This window comes from Scyliorhinus torazame, chromosome 12 (genome assembly GCF_047496885.1).
Source record: "Scyliorhinus torazame isolate Kashiwa2021f chromosome 12, sScyTor2.1, whole genome shotgun sequence".
NCBI lineage: Eukaryota > Metazoa > Chordata > Chondrichthyes > Carcharhiniformes > Scyliorhinidae > Scyliorhinus > Scyliorhinus torazame.
Genome location: NC_092718.1, coordinates 160,795,255 through 160,812,411, shown reverse-complemented (window position 1 = coordinate 160,812,411; position 17,157 = coordinate 160,795,255). Strand labels below are relative to the sequence as shown.

At 48.6% G+C, this 17,157-nt stretch overlaps 1 protein-coding gene across 11 annotated transcripts in view; it reads left to right on the top strand.

Annotated features, from left to right (window-relative positions):
- gtf2ird1 (GTF2I repeat domain containing 1) overlaps positions 1-17,157 on the top strand; it is a 322,923-nt gene that overhangs the window by 275,090 nt on the left and 30,676 nt on the right. For all 11 annotated transcript variants that reach the window (XM_072469282.1, XM_072469285.1, XM_072469287.1 and 8 more), the window contains 2 exons: positions 9,528-9,605; positions 16,386-16,578. In XM_072469282.1, coding sequence (XP_072325383.1) covers positions 9,528-9,605; positions 16,386-16,578 — 271 coding nt within the window. The remainder of the gene's footprint in view (positions 1-9,527; positions 9,606-16,385; positions 16,579-17,157) is intronic.

Sequence of the window (17,157 nt, the reverse complement as noted above, 5' to 3'; positions counted from 1 at the left end):
GTACACTTTTCCTTTTAATTTGATACCATCTTTAACTTCCTGAGTTAATCACTGATGGTACATCCTTCTCATTGAGTCTTTCTTTCTCAATGGAAAGATCTCTGCTGAGAGTTATGAAATATCTCCTTAAATATCCGCTATTGTCTTATTACATATTATAAGGTCTAATATAGCCTGCTCTTTGGTTGATTCTGGAACATAAGAGTTATAAGAAACTCTTGATCATTTCCCACTACTGTACTGATCTCATGCTTTGTTAACAGAGCTACCCCACCACCTTTTCCTTTCTCCCTGTCCTTTGAAATGTAAAATAACATTGAATATTCAATTCCCAGTCACGATCACCTTCTAACCATATCTCTGTTATATCGACTTCCGGTTGCGGCTATGCGGAGCTAAGCCGCACGTTCGGCAGTTCCCTCTTGGAACGGACTTTTGGGCTCTTTTCAGAGCCCCCAACGGCATTTTTTCGACATTTCCCGGTGTGGGAAGAAGACTGCAACATTCCCCCGACAATGTATGGCTTGGACCAGGAGCGGGGTGACTAAAAAAGTGGTGGTGTAGCCAAAGAAAGTGCGAGGGAAGAAGAGCAAGATGGCGGCAGGCGGGGACCAGGCAGCATGGATGTAGTGGGCGCAGGAGCAGCAGGAGGTTATCCAGCGCTGCTTCAGGGAGCTCAAAGCGGACCTGCTGGAGCTGATGAAGGCTTCTATTGATAAGCTGCTGGAGACCCAGGCGGCCCAGGGGGTGGCGATCTGCGAGGTCCGACAAAAGATCTCAGATAACGAGGACGAGATCTTGGGCCTAGCGGTAAAGGTGGAGGCGCACGAGGCGCTCCACAAGAGATGGCAGGAACGGTTCGAGGAGATGGAGAATCGGTCGAGGCGGAAGAATCTGTGGATTCTGGGCCTCCTGGAGGGGCTGGAGGGGTTGGACGTGGGGGCCTATGTGATCACCATGTTAAGCTCGCTGATGGGAGGAGGTCCTTCCAGGGGGCCCTGGAGCTGGAAGGGGCCCATAGAGTGCTGGCGAGGAGGTCCAAGGCTAACGAGCCGCCGCGGGCGGTGCTGGTGCGGTTTCATCGGTTCGCTGATCGGGAGTGCGTACTCAGGTGGGCCAAGAAAGAGAGGAACAGCAGGTGGGAGAACGCGGAGGTTCGAATATATCAGGACTGGAGCGCGGAGGTTGCGAAGAAGAGGGCCGGGTACAACTGGACGAAGGCGGTGCTGCACAGGAAGGGGGTGAAGTTTGGCATGTTGCAGCCGGCGCGACTGTAGGTCACCTACATGGACCGGCACCATTATTTCGAGTCCCCGGAGGAGGCGTGGGCCTTTGTTCAGGCCCAGAAGCTGGACACAAATTGAGGGTCGGGATGGGGGGTCGGGCGTGTGGATGGTCGGGGATTGTTGTTGTTGTGTTACATTTTGAGGGGGGGGTTCTTTGTTCTTGTTTACTTTTGGTTCGGTGTGGGTGGTTAGGGTGGGTTGGGCACTGTTTTGGTTGGGTCTGTCGGGTGGGCTCTTGGAGGGGGGCAAGTAAACGGAGTAGGGGGTGGATGGCCGGTAGGGGGGATGGGGCCCCGCAGAGGAGGGGGAGGCCCGAGTCGGGGGTGAGGGGACTGGGCCTGTAAAAGGAACTGCGCCAGAGGCGGCGGGGCCGGGCAGGTGGAAAGCGCGGGCTTCTTCCCGCGCTGAAGGCTGGAGGAGGCGGGGCCGGGGCAAGGAAGCGCGTGTTTTGTCCCGTGCTTGGGATGGAAGGGGGAGGCGGACGGCCTGCTGGTGGGTAATGGAGGTGGAGGGGAAGTCCCACAATGGGAGGAGTCGAAGGAGAGGGCGGGAGCGGCCGGGGTCAGCAGGAGTCAGCTGACTTGCGGGAGTGCAATGGGGGGAGCAATGCCACTAGGAGGGTTCCTAGCTGGGGGGGTTGCTGCTGGTATGGTCAAGGGGGAGCTGGAGCGAGTAGAGAGGATTGGTCTGGGGGTCTGCCGCCGTGGGGAACGGGCCGGGCGTGGGACGCGGGCGCGTGGCTGGCCGAGGAGGGGTTATGGCTAGTCGGCGGGGGAGGGGGGCTGGTAGCCCCCTGATCCGGCTGATAACCTGGAACGTAAGGGGACTGAACAGGCCGGTTAAGCGGGCCTGGGTGTTCGCGCACCTGAAGGGGCTAAAGGCGCATGTGGTCATGCTCCAGGAGACACACCTGAAGGTGGCAGACCAGGTCAGATTGAGGAAGGGGTGGGTAGGCCGGGTGTTTCATTCGGGGCTTGATGCCAAAAATCGGGGGGTGACAATCTTGGTGGGAAAGAGGGTGTCGTTCGAGGCGTCGCGCTTTGTGGCAGACAATGGCAGCAGGTACGTAATGGTAAGTGGTAAGCTGCAAGGGGAGAGGGTGCTGCTGGTCAAAGTCTACGCCCCGAACTGGGACAATGTGGGTTTTATGCGGCGCAGGGATCAGTTCTGGGTCCTCTGCTGTTTGTGATTTTCATTAATGACTTGGATGAGGGAGTTGAAGGGTGGGTCAGTAAATTTGCAGACGTACGAAGATTGGTGGAGTTGTGGATAGTAAGGAGGGCTGTTGTCGGCTGCAAAGAGACATAGATAGGATGCAGAGCTGGGCTGAGAAGTGGCAGATGGAGTTTAACCCTGAAAAGTGTGAGGTTGTCCATTTTGGAAGGACAAATATGAATGCGGAATACAAGGTTAACGGTAGAGTTCTTGGCATTGTGGAGGAGCAGAGAGACCTTGGGGTCTATGTTCATACATCTTTGAAAGTTGCCACTCAAGTGGATAGAGCTGTGAAGAAGGCCTATGGTGTGCTCGCGTTCATTAACAGAGGGATTGAATTTAAGAGCCGTGAGGTGATGATGCAGCTGTACAAAACTTTGGTAAGGCCACATTTGGAGTACTGTGTACAGTTCTGGTCGCCTCATTTTAGGAAGGATGTGGAAGCTCTGGAAAAGGTGCAAAGAAGATTTACCAGGATGTTGCCTGGAATGGAGAGTAGGTCTTACGAGGAAAGGTTGAGGGTGCTAGGCCTTTTCTCATTAGAGCGGAGAAGGATGAGGGGCGACTTGATAGAGGTTTATAAGATGATCAGGGGAATAGATAGAGTAGACAGTCAGAGACTTTTTCCCCAGGTGGAACACACCATTACAAGGGGACATAAATTTAAGGTGAAAGGTGGAAGATATAGGAGGGATATCAGAGGTAGGTTCTTTACCCAGAGAGTAGTGGGGGCATGGAATGCACTGCCTGTGGAAGTAGTTGAGTCGGAAACATTAGGGACCTTCAAGCAGCTGTTGGATAGGTACATGGATTACGGGAAAATAATATAGTGTAGATTTATTTGTTCTTAAGGGCAGCACGGTAGCATTGTGGATAGCACAATTGCTTCACAGATCCATGGTCCCAGGTTCGATTCCGGCTTGGGTCATTGTCTGTGCGGAGTCTGCACGTCCTCCCCGTGTCTGCGTGGGTTTCCTCCGGGTGCTCCGGTTTCCTCCCACAGTCCAAAGATGTGCGGGTTAGGTGAATTGGCCAATGATAAATTGCCCTTAATGTCCAAATTGCCCTTGGTGTTGGGTGGAGGTGTTGAGTTTGGGTAGGGTGCTCTTTCCAAGAGCTGGTGCAGACTCAAAGGGCCGAATGGCCTCCTTCTGCACTGTAAATTCAATGATAATCTATGATTAATCTAGGACAAAGGTTCGGCACAACATCGTGGGCCGAAGGGCCTGTTCTGTGCTGTATTTTCTATGTTCTATGTTCTATGTTCTATGTTGGGTCGGATCCCGGACTTGGAAGTGGGGGGCCTAATAATGGGTGGGGGGACTTTAACACGGTGTTGGATCCGGCACTGGATCGCTCCAGGTCTAGGACGGGTAGGAGGCCGGCGGCGGCTAAAGTGCTGAGGGGGATTATGGACCAGATGGGAGGGGTGGACCCTTGGAGATTTGCAAGGCCGGGGGCTAGGGAATTTTCATTCTTCTTGCACGTTCATAAGGCCTATTCCCGGATTGACTTTTTTGTTATGAGCAGGGCACTGATTGCGAGAGTAGAGGATACCGAGTACTCGGCGATAGCCATTTCGGATCACGCCCCGTATTGGGTAGACCTAGAGTTGGGGGAGAAGGACCAACGCCCGTTGTGGCGCTAGGAGGTGGGGCTGTTGACGGATGAGGAGGTGAGCGAGCGGGTCCGAGGAAGCATAGAGAGATACCTGGAGGCGGAGTAGGGATGGGGGGGGGCTGGTGCTGCCCAAACTCTGCGGGTACTACTGGGCTGCCAATGCGCCGATGGTGCGCAAGTGGGTGATGGAGGGGGCGGGGACGGCATGGACGAGGCTGGTGACGGCGTCTTGTGTGGGTACGAGTCTGGAGGAGGTGGCACAGGGGGAAGTGGGGGCCTCGGTGTGGACCCGGATACGGGGGAACCACCGGTTTGTCCCAGAGAGAATAGATGGAGGGTTTTCGGGGTGGCACAGGGCAGGGATAAAAAGGTTGGGGGACCTGTTTGTGGATGGGAAGTTCGTGAGCCTGGGTGAGGTGGAGGAGAAGTACGGGCTCCCCCCCCGGAAACACCTTTAGGTCTCTACAGGTAAGGGCGTTTGCCAGGCAAGTGGTGAAATTCCCGTGCTGCCACCACGCACGGTACAGGACAGGGTGCTCTCGGGGGTGTGGGTTGGAAAGGGGAAGATCTCGGCAACATACCAGGTGATGCAGGAGGAGGAGGAGGCCTCGGTGGAGGAGCTGAAAGGTAAGTGGGAGGAGGAGTTGGGGGAGGAGATCGAGGAGGGGACATGGGCAGATGCCCTCGGGAGGGTGAACTTTTCCTCTTCGTGCGCGAGGCTCAGCCTCATACAGTTTAAGGTGCTGCACAGGGCACACATGACCGGGACAAGGATGAGCCGTTTTTTTGGAGGTGAGGACAGGTGTGTTAGGTGCTCAGGGAGACCAGCAAACCACACCCATATGTTCTGGGCATGCCCAGCGCTGGAGGAATTTTGGAAGGGCGTAGCGAGGACGGTGTCGAGTGTGGGAGGATCCAGGGTCAAACCGGGCTGGGGGCTCGCAATATTTGAGGTTGCAGAGGAGCCGTGAGTGCAGGTGGCGAAAGAGATCGGTATTCTGGCCTTTGCGTCCCTGGTAGCCCGGCGAAGGATTCTTCTTCAGTGGAAGGATGCAAGGCCCCCAAGCGTGGAATCCTGGATCAACGATATGGCGGGGTTTATTAAATTGGAGAGGGTGAAATTTGCCTTAAGGGGATCGGTGCAAGGGTTTTTCAGGCGGTGGCAACCGTTTTTCAGGCGGTGGCAACCGTTCTTAGACTTCCTGGCAGAACGGTAGACAATGGTCAGCAGCAGCAGCAGCCCGGGGGGAGAGGGGTGGGGGTGAGTTCTATTTTATTTTTGTTTGTCTATACTGGGGGATCTGAGGGGGTGTATATATTTGCTATGTTTGCTATGTGTTTCGGCAGGTGTTAATTTATTATTTATGTATAGGGGGGAGGGGGGCACGGGGTTGTTTTGTTTTGTTTTGTATTTAATTCTATTGGGTTCCTTTTACATTTTGTTGTTGATATTTTGTGAAAACTTTAATAAAAATTATTTAAATAAAAAATAAAAAATCTATTATATCATAATCATCTATTTATAGGGCAGCACGTTGGCGCAGTGGTTAGCACTGCTGCCTCACGGTGCCGAGGTCCCAGGTTCGATCCCGGCTCTGGGTCACTGTCCGTGTGGAGTTTGCACATTCTCCCCGTGTTTGCGTGCGTTTCGCCCCCACAACCCAAAAGATGTGCAGGGTAGGTGGATTGGCCATGCTAAATTGCCCCTTAATTAGAAAAAATGAATTGGGTACTCTAAATTATTTTTATAAAAATAGATAATCATCTATTTATGCCATCAATTTATCCACCTTGTTACAACTGCTGTGAGCATTCAGTTGACGAGCTTCTGATTCAGTCTTTTTACCGTTTTCCTGTTCTTTGATCCTATTTGTTGGTGCATGTTTGTAAGCTCTATACCTTTCTTCCGCACTCTCGTTAGTATTACACTTATTGCTAGTCTGCACAACTGCCTTGTCTTTTCTCTTTAACTTCCCAAATCTCACCACACATGAACTCTCCCCACCCACCTTTTAACTTAAAGCCCTATCCATAGCCCTAGTTATATGCTTCACCAGCGCTCTGTTTCCAGTGCTGTTCTGGTGAAGACTGTCCCAACAGTGCAGTTCACTCTTTGACCTGTAGTGATGCTCCATGAGTTCAAATCCATTTCTCCGACACCAATCTTTAGGCCATACATTCAACTCACTGACCTTATTTACCCTGACCAATTTACTCATGTATATAATTTTCTCAGGCAATAATCCAATGATTATTAATCATAAAATCATAGAATCTCTACAGTGCAGAAGGGGGCCCATCGAGTCTGCACCGACCCTCCGAAAGAGCACCCTACCTAGGCCCGACCCCCTTAACCCCACACAACAGTTAACCCCACACAACAGTTTGGACACTAAGGTGCAATTTAGCATAGCCAATCCACCTAACCTGCACATCTTTGGACCGTGGGAGGACACCGGAGCACCTGGAGGAAACCCATGCAGACAAGGGGAGAACTTGCAAACTCCACACAGACAGTCACCCAAGGTCGGAATCGAACCCAGGTCCCTGGTGTTGTGAGGCAGCATTGATGACCATTGTGCCATCTTTATGTTTCTTCCTTTTAGCCCTCAGCTGCTCATAGTCCCTTGGTAGAGCCTCTTTCCTAGTTCCATCTATGGCATTGATACCTATCTGGACCACGACAACTGGATACTCTCTCCCTCTGCAAGTTCCTCCCCAACCCCAAGGAGATGTCCTTTACCCTGGAATCGGGCAGGCAACACAACCAATAGGACTCACTCCCAACTACAGAGAACAGTATCTATTCCCCAATAGTTAATCTGCCCCGTCTACAACTACATTTTGTTTTACTTGCCCCAGCACCATGGTACTATGGTCAGTTTGTTCATCCTTCCTGCAGTCTCTGCTCTGGTCCACATGAGCTGAAAGGACCTTGAATCTGTTGAACAAATGCAAGAGCTGAGGATCCTTCATTGCTACCTTCTGGATCCTCATACCTGCCTCATTTGCAGTCACAGCCTCTGACCACAGACCAAATCTGAAATGGCTACCTAAGGGATGTGACTGCCCCCTGGAAGTGTCCAGGTAACTTTCCCCCTTCCTGATGCGCCACGGTATCTGAAGCTTGGATTGTAGTTCATCAGCTCAGAGCCAAAGTTCCTCGATCTGCAGACACTTCGTGCAGATGTGGTTGCTGTGGATCACATTGGTGTCCACCAGCTCCCACATGCTTCAGTTGCAACACATCACCTGCATTGCCATCCTTATTGTGTTTTAATGAACTAATTGGGTTTCAAATTTAGAAATGTCACCCAATAATAGCCACATTCCTTCCATTCCATTTATGGTACTCGTACCATTGTTGGAGTTTGATATTAGAACATAGAACAACACAGAACATACAGTGCAGAAGGAGGCCATTCGGCCCATTGAGTCTACACCGACCCACTTAAGCCCTCACTTCCACCCTATCCCTGTAACCCAATCACCCCTCCTAAACTTTTTGGTCACTAAGGGCAATTTGTCATGGCCAATGCACCTAACCTACACGTCTTTGGACTGTGGGAGGAAACTGGAGCGACCGGAGGAAGCCCACGCAGACACGGGGAGAACGTGCAGACTCCGCATAGACAGTGACCCAGCGGGGAATCGAACCTGGGACCCTGGCGCTGTGAAGCCACAGTGCTATGCACTTGTGCTACCGTGCTGCCCATTGTTAGAGAAGCCAACTGTATGGGCAGAGACATTTCATGAAATCCTTGCTCCTTTTTGTACCCATAATGCATCATTAAGGCAAGCCTTCACTAATAATAACTCGCATTGCACAACCAGCTGGAGAGAGGACAACATTTCTTGGAAACGGAGGCTCTTAAAGGAGTACAGTGGCTTGGAGCAGTGAATTCCAGATTGTAGCCACAAAGTCAAAAGGAGGCACAAATGGAGTTCTGCTGCTTTACCCGAAGGGAAGCCAGGATTAATGAGGCTGTGGGTTGCCCTTAGTGATCAACCCAGCTGAGGCTGCTAATTATCTACCTGGCAGTTGCTGTTGCTCAGAATATGGTGCAAGCAACACAAAGATTTGAAATAGATGTTCTGCTGATGAGACCAAGGTCTTAAGCCTCTAGTGTTGAACTTAAATCGATGTTGCAACATATTCATCATTTTGATACCCTGAGAATTGAACGAATGTATGCCATTTACATCATACATGAGATACAGTTTGGCTCAGGTGCGATGATGTCGATAGAAACACTATGTTAAATGCACCATCCACTCTGGATTCTGACTAGCAAGTTATTTTAATTTTGAATTTCAAAGGAAAGGAAATTGCCTTGCACTGTCACCAAATGTGTGCAAATTCACTGCTTTGTAAAGCCTGTGAAGGGTAGGTGTGAAAATGTCTGGCATCACCAGTTGGAACTTATGTAAAGGGCTCAGTGATTGAAAATAGTGGGAGTGTTAGTGGTTGGAAATCCTGTAAGGGAACACGCGTGAGTAAATACTGTGAGAAATTATCTGGTTAGGAAGTTTGAGGATTGATGGTTTAAAATACTGTCAGGGCTTTATTCTGTTTATCTGGGAATAGCTAAGTGATAGACGCTGACAGCATTTTTTTATTCCACACCTGTACATGAGGCTGGTTTAGCACAGTAGGCTAAATAGCTGGCTTGCAATGCAGAACAAGGCCAGCAGCACGGGTCCAATTCCTGTACTGGCCTCCCTGAACAGGCGCCGGAATGTGGCGACTATGGGCTTTTCATTGACGCTTACTTGTGACAATAAGCAATTATTATTATTATTACATGTCCACTCTGTCCAAGGTGGACAGAGATAATGTTTTCGCCCCTGTTTATTAGTCTGTTTATCTGTAAACAAAATATCTCAAAACCTAATGGACATATTTCAGTGAAACTTGGGACACTGATCAAAAACAGCCCAAGGAAGAACTGATTCATTTTTTGGTGAAGATGCGGATTCGAATCCTGGAATGAAAAGATCTGCTAACATTGGGAAATAGGGTGAATTCACTTTTTTTGTTTAAAGAGTACTGCGAGGTGTTTGATTTAGAATGTTGTTGATTGTTTTAGAACGCTGCGAATTGTCTGAATTGTCTCAGCTGCTGTGGTGTAATTTGTCACTGCTGTCAAAATGTAAGCAGAGCTTTCCGATCAAGTTGTTGGATATGGATGGGCCTGAAGTATTCCTCCATGAGATGGAAGCTCTGAATAAAAGAGATTTCGTTTTTCAGCTTTGCAGTTATAGACCCTCAACCGGGCAGGGGAAAACCTCAAAGAAGGGCTGTGTAATTAAAATAATGTCGACACAGCATGGCAGTAGTATGTGCTTTACCAAATACTCTCTTCACCAGTTACTTTAATATTTTGGTCACTTTTCACAATTTAGAGGATGAAGAGGCAAACAGACTTGGAGAGAAGGTCATACTCAGAGAGCAAGTGAAGGAATTATTCAATGAGAAATACGGTATGTTTCCTCAGCTGTTTCAATATTGCATTGAAAAATTTTCACTGTCTTTGTGTCTGATTTCAAAGTGAAATTTTCAGAAAATTTGTAATTCCTATTTTGGTGATCTATTGATTTTGCTTTGAAATTCTGCTTTCCTCATGTTTTCTGATGAGCCAGTGATTCTTGCAGCTGCAAAGTAATTGCCTTCTCTTTGCCCCGTGAATCTTGTTGCAGAAACCTTCTGTCATAACATGATCATAATTGACCCTGCAGTGTGTACAAGTTTAGCTGTGCATTAGCACCATAATTGTTCAAGAACACATTTAAATCTCATATCCAAAAGGCTGTGGATGCTGGAACAATTGAAACGTACCAGCCTCCCCGAACAATTCCCGTACCAGCCTCCCCGAACAGGCGCCGGAATGTGGCGACTAGGGGCTTTTCACAGTAACTTCATTGAAGCCTACTCGTGACAATAAGCGATTTTCATTTCATTTTCATTTCAACATTCAAGACTTGAGATTAATAAATTTTGGTTAGGTGAGGGATTATTGAACAAAGGTGAAATGATTAAATGGAGACAAGTTACTGTTCTGATCAGCCATGAACTGAATAGCAGAGCTGGCTTGAGGGACTGAATGGTCTACTCCTATTTCAAACGTTCCAATATATATTTTGCTTCCCTGCCATGCCTGAAGTTGAGAATCATTTTGGGGTAGTGGCTCTGTGGGAGCCGGCACTCCTCGGGAGCTCACCCGAGTAGGAAACTCAAGATAGCATGGAAGCCACTGGATCTTCCAGCACATCAGATCCATCTCCTTCAAAAATGCTGCTGCCTGCCATATTTGTGGCCCAGGGAGACGGGGGTGGGATGGAGTTGGACCTGCCACCTCCAGAGGCGGGCAACAAGTGGGCCAATGGCATGTCTGGCAGGCTAGAATGCCTACCTCCATTTATTGACGCAAGAGCCCAATTTTAATGATGAATGTCAGGTCCTCAAACCGTCAATGTTCAGCTCATCAGCCTACCCCACATGCCCCCTCGCATCCCCAAGCCCCATCCGTGCTGCTTCATACTACCATTCCCCACTTCCCATGCATCCTCCATTGTCACTCACCCAGTATCCACTATTGGCCGAGCGAATAAGGGGATGGATCAAGGAGCCAGAAGCCGAATGGGTGCGCGCGGAAGAGGCCTCCTGCATGGGGACCTCTCTTCGGGCCCTCGCCATGGCGGCACTCCCATCCCCACCCAAAAAAACACTCCAGCAGCCCGGTGGTGATAGCCACCCTCCAGTCCTGGAACCAACTACGGCAGCAACTTGGCCTGACCAAAATGTCAGACAAAGCTCCCATCTGTAACAACCATAGGTCCACACCAGCGCTGACTGACGCTACCTTCAAAAGGTGGATAGAGGACGAGGGGACACTGACAGTCAGGGCCCTGTACACTGACGGTAGGGTCGCGACACTGGACGAACTGACGGAAAAATTTCAGCTGGCCAGTGGGTACGAGCTCAGGTACCTGCAACTCAAAAACTTCCTCCGAAAGGAGACAAGGACTTACCCACAACCGCCACGACAGACATTACTGTCAGAGTTACTGGACGCAAGCATATTAGAGAGAGGAAACTGTAGCGACATGTATGACCGACTGGTAGAAGGGGCCGACACCGTACTGGACGCAACCAGAAGGAAATGGGAGGAAGACCTGGGGATCGAGATAGGATGGGGACTCTGGAGCGAAGCACTGCATAGGGTCAACTCCACTCCACCTGCGCAAGGCTCAGCCTGACGCAAATAAAAGTGGTACATAGAGCCCACTTAACAAGAACCCGTATGAGTAGGTTCTTCCCGGAGGTGGAGGATAGATGTGAACGGTGCAAAGAAGGCCCGGCCAACCACGCCCACATATTCTAGTCCTGCCTCAGACTTGCGGGGTACTGGACAGCCTTCTTCCAGGCAATGTCCAAAGTGGTGGGGATGAGGGTGGAGCCATGCCCGAAAGTGGCGGTCTTCGGAGTATCAGACCAGCCAGATCCATTCCTGGGGAGGAGGGCGGACGCCCTTGCCTTTGCCTCCCTGATCGCCCGATGTAGAATCCTGTTCGGCTGGCGGTCAGCAGCACCACCCAAAGCTGCAGACTGGCTGTCCGACCTCTCAGAATCTCTCCAAATGGAGAAAATCAAATTCGCCATCCGAGGGTCAGACGACGGCTTCCACAGAACGTGGCAGCCATTCACCCAATTGTTCCGGAACCTGTTTGTGGCCAACGAACAACATTCGAAAAACTTAAATCCCCTTAAATGGTCAATCTTTTGTAAAACGAAACATCTATTTCACTAATCATATCAAAGACCTTTAAAAAAACTGTTAAATCTGTCAAGGGGGCAGCTCGGTGGTGCAGTGGTTAGCATTGCTGCCTCATGGCGCCGAAGACCCAGGTTCGATCCCAGCCCCGTTCACTGTCCATGTGGGGTTTGCACATTCTCCCCGTGTTTGCATGGGTTTTGCCCCCACAACCCAAAGATGTGCAGGGTAGGTGGATTGGCCATGCTAAATTGCCCCTTCATTGGAAAAAAATGAATTGGGTACTTAATTTAAGTGTGAATTCAGCCCCTTGCTGTGATAAGTGCTTTTGAAATGCTGCCAGGCATTCATAATAGGCTCAGCTGCAATTTTACAAACATTTGGAAATTTAAATAATGGTGTCTATTGAAACTGTTTTTTTAAAAAAAGGTCTTTTCTCCCCCCTTAAGCTGCACCAAATGTCCTGGCAATCAAATAAGTACAGGGGCAGCTGAGGGCTTTCACTTTTCTCTAAGGAAAAGCTGTTGAAGGTCTTTTTTTCTTCATTTATAATGGACTGTGGGCATGTGCATCACTTCAGATTAGAGATCCCAAGTAGCATTTTCATCAGTTTCAATGCACAGAAGCATTTTTCTCCAAGGGAAAAAGCATTCTATCACAACTCAACACTTACACAATGTTGATCAATGTAAAGGACAATGTACATTTACAGGACAGAGCCCAAGAAGCAATAATTTACAGTCATGACACTTGCAATGCAACATCTAACTATTGAAGCTGAAAGAACAGATCTGCAGTTCAAAGCCTGTCAGTGAAGGAATTCCAGGAGCAAGTAGGATTGGGGTTCCAAATGGTTCTCGCTGCCACTGAGAGGCCATGAATCTCATCTATTTACTCAAGTTGCCTGACTCCACTAAGATTCCTGGAGTGAATGGGTTTAAACTTCCCGCCTCCGCAATGAGCTGGCAAGCATTGGAGTTCTACATGCTGGCTGACTGCCTGAACCCTAATCCCGCACTGGAAACAAGTGCCAGTAATGGGAATGAGAGCAGGAAGCCAGGAATCAGGCCCACTCGCCTTTTGCAAAGGGCTCCCGTGTTGTTCCGGCTCGTCAAAAATACGGTCCTTTATTTGGAACCCATGTGGTAAGCATTTGCGGAATATTTGATGATGGAAGTTGGGAGGGCATTGAAGCCAAGCCCAGTTCTGTTTTTCATTTACATCCTCGCATATGATTTTCTGGCCGGAGGTATAGTTAATAATCAGGAGCAGTACTCCTATCACTCTCGAAGCTGCCCTCACTCAGACTAATTGAGATCAGTTAAGAAGACACATCCCTGAAATCAAACTCTATGGACAGATTTTCTCTTTCTTCCAGAGTCTGGCAGCAGGTGGGAAAAATGGTGTGAGGCCGGCGAGTGTATGGGAAACATGGGGAAACAATTCCATGGGGTGCGTCCCATGATGTCACGCTGGCAGGGTGAGCTCTGATTGAGTCTGCCCTGCCAGCAACTTGGCCTCATAATTACATTTAAAGGCATTCTAATGGGGACCCCGATGTTGAGTGTTGGTGTTCCTATTACGTCATTGGCCAGGAGCCAAGACGATCGGTACGGGAAATCCTTTTGGCGTAAACCATGTTTTGCGACTCCCGTGAGACATTCCGCTCCCACTGCCTCTCCCCCCACCTCCCCGCCCCAAAAACAGGTCTGTTTGGTCAGTGCTACAACAGAACCATGGAGGGAACCTATCTTAATGCACCTTCAGTGCCACTTCAGCCAACATCAACTTAGGAACCTTGGCACAACAATACTTTCAGGAGCAGGCAAGGCGATTTTTAAAACACAATGTCAATAAACAATGGGCTAGATTCTCTGCCCCGCCTCTCCGCATTTCTGTTTCACCCAGCCGGTGGGATGCTCCGTTATGCCGGCTGGTCAATGGGGTTTCCCATTGTGGGGAGCCCCACGCCATCGGTAAACCCCCTGGCTGCCGGCAAAACGGAGCATCCCGCCGGTGGAGAATCCAGCCCAATTCTTTTTGATCAATAAGATACCTCCAATATATATTTTTTAATCACCATGTTTAAGAGTCTTTAAGTTAAGCTATTGAGAAATCTACATCCACCTGCAGAATATTTGTTTCCACAACACAGACTGCGTATGCTGCCTAACCATAGGGACATGTTCCACTTACCAAGTTCAAATCCCTTAGGGCCAGTTTAATAGAGTTATAATTGAGGTTTATAAGATTGTTATGTTTTAAGACGCTGGGCGGGACTTTTCAGCCATGCCTGCCTGGCGACCAGAAATTCCCGCCCGAGGTCAATGGACCATTACATTGTCCCCATCCCGTCGATGGCGATCTTACGGCGGGTGTGCCCGAAAAATCCATCCCTATGTCTTTAATTTAATGTACAATAAAGGAAGTCATGTGACATGTTCTGAAGTCTGTCAGCAAGCCTAGGTGGTTTGATTGTTAGAGATTAAAGGAAGGCATAGATTAATTTGGAAGTAGGTGCAAGGTGTTTACACTCTGAGACAATGGCAGCAGCCTCTGTGCTAACAGTGGATGAACTGAGAGCTTCCAAAGTCCCAGAAAACTGCTGAGAGTGTTGAAAGCAGTTGTGCTTTAAACTCTCCATTTACTTCGGCAATAAAAAAAGGTTGGGGTCTCGAGGATAGCGAATATGCATCTCCGCCTGGATACTCGGTCCATGTGATTCGCATTGCCATGGAGATGGGCCTAGAGAGGGGAAGAGTCTAAGATATTTTGGAAAACTAACAGGGCCTGAGAAAGGGAGAGCCGCTATAGACAACAAGATTATGAGGCTCACCACACAGGAATGTGGTTGGGAACTTGTGCTCGAATTGGAAAGAAAAAATTCATAAGCAGTTAAAACAAGGCTGGGAGATTCGCCAAACTTGAGCTAGAGGGGGAAACTCTAGGGGAAAATCCTCACTGTGAAAGAAAGTTCTGAGATTAAAAGTTCCCAGGTTGAGAATGAAAAGAAACAACTGTGGGCGGCACGATAGTAGTGGGCGGCACGGTAGCACAGTGGTTTTCACTATTGCTTCACAGCTCCAGGGTCCCAGATTCAATTCCCGGCTTGGGTCACTGTCTGTGTGGAGTCTGCACGTTCTCCTCGTGTCTGCGTGGGTTTCCTCCGGGTGCTCCGGTTTCCTCCTACAGCCCAAAGATGTGCAGGTTAGGTGGATTGGCCATGCTAAATTGCCCTTAGGGTCCAAAAAATAGGTTAGGTGGGGTTACTGGGTTCCGGCGCTGGGTGGAGGTGTGGGCTTAAGTAGGGTGCTCTTTACAAGGGCTGGTGCAAACTTGATGGGCCAAATGGCCTCCTTCTGCACTGTAAATTCTATGATAACAGAAATAAACTCCCCGGGAGGCAAGAATCACCTTGGCCTTGTTCTGAGAGAATTGAATGTCTACTTAAAGCACAGTATAAAGTAAATATGCGAAAAGAAAAGGAAAGTTTATTGTTCTGTTTTTTAATGTGTAAGCTGCCCACAATGATGGTACTTGATAGTTTGAGATTTTAGTCTTTTGTTACAGTAAAAGTCTTAAGACATGAAATCTTGTCATCCTTTTCTGGAAGCTCAAATTTCTTTTTAAAACTCAAAGGTCTCCACAGAGATCATCAAAGTAGAAACAACTGTGCTGAAGATTATCATGGGTGTTTAACCAGCCAAAGCCTTGAAGCAAGCGATTCTTAATGTCAGTCCAGCTAGAACCACTCTAGATTTAGGCATTGTCTTACTTGGTTATCTGGAATCAAGTGAGAGGAATCCAGACCCCACACCTCTCCATGCGCTCCTCCCGTGGAGAGGTTGAATCCTCCTGGTTCCTTTAATATGTCCCTCTGCCTCTCTCGTTCCACCTTGAAGGCATTCTTACCTGGCTTGTTGTCAGCACTGACTTGAACTCTCACGAGGCAGGCAGCAAGTACCAGGAGCTCTTCACAAGCAATGTGGTGGGGAACTTAAAACAAAATGTGAGCATACTGCTACCATCACCCACTGCAACTATGGTGTTCTTTGTGTTACTTAATTCAGGATGGTTGGCGTAGTGTTCACAAAGACCACAAAATAGCTTGAACTTAAACAAAGCGTGGAGGACAGATGTGGACGGTGTGGGGGTAGCCCCCTCTCCAACTACGGCATGGACAGAATTAATAGAAAATCAAAAATGCATACAATATGTGTATGTTATAGGGAAGGGGGGAGGGCAGTAGCATCCAAATGAATAATAATAACCTTTTATTGGCACAAGTATGAAGTTACTGTGAAAAGCCCCTAGTCGCCACATTCCGGCGCCTGTTTGGGTAAGCTGGTACGGGAATTGAACCCGCGCTGTTGGCCTTGTTCTGCATCACAAACCAGCTATCCAGCCCACTGAGAAATTGGTGTCCAGCCTGAGATGGGATTGTTTAAGGCTCATTGTAGTTTATACTTATTAATGCCTTATCTTTCAGGAGAAGCTCTGGGACTGAATCGACCTGTTTTGGTGCCATACAAATTAATTCGAGATAATCCTGATGCGATCGAAGTGACCGGGTTACCAGATGACATCCTTTTCAGGAACCCAACCACCTACGACCTTAGCAGACTGGAAAAAATTCTAAAAGTCCAAGACCGTATTATGATGACCATTAAAAGTCCATTACAGTAAGTGTGGAAATCCTCCCCATTAACTCATACTCGTCGTGTTCAGTTCCATACGGAAGTGGGGTTGTTGTTTAGCTGAGGCATCCCTCTGTGGAATTTGCTCATTTCATGTTCAGTGTTCAAGTGGTAAATGTCAGTGCGAGAGAAAGTGCAGAGGTTCAACGATTAAATTGCTAAAGCCTACAACGGTGCAGATATTTCCTGTGAGCAGTGTGAAATAGCCGCTAAATCATTGGGAATGTTGTCTTGAGACACGTGTGTCCCAGAAACATGCAATTCCTAGAAGAGACAGATGGCATTTTTGATTGGATTATATTGCACGTGTATATTTTCACATTGTGGCTTTGATGGTTCTGAATCATACTCCCATTAAATTGCCTGGCTCAGTCGAAATGAGTGCTTAAGAACAGGATATGGAAAAGTTTGAACAGATGAAAGGTTCGCTATGAGCTCTGTGCTTAAGGGAGACATTTCACTTCTGTTAAGACTGGGATGAAAGCAAAAACCTTTCTTCACTGCCAGGAAGGTCAGATTTATGATAATTGGTACACAAAAAAAACAGGGGTGGGGGTAAGATGA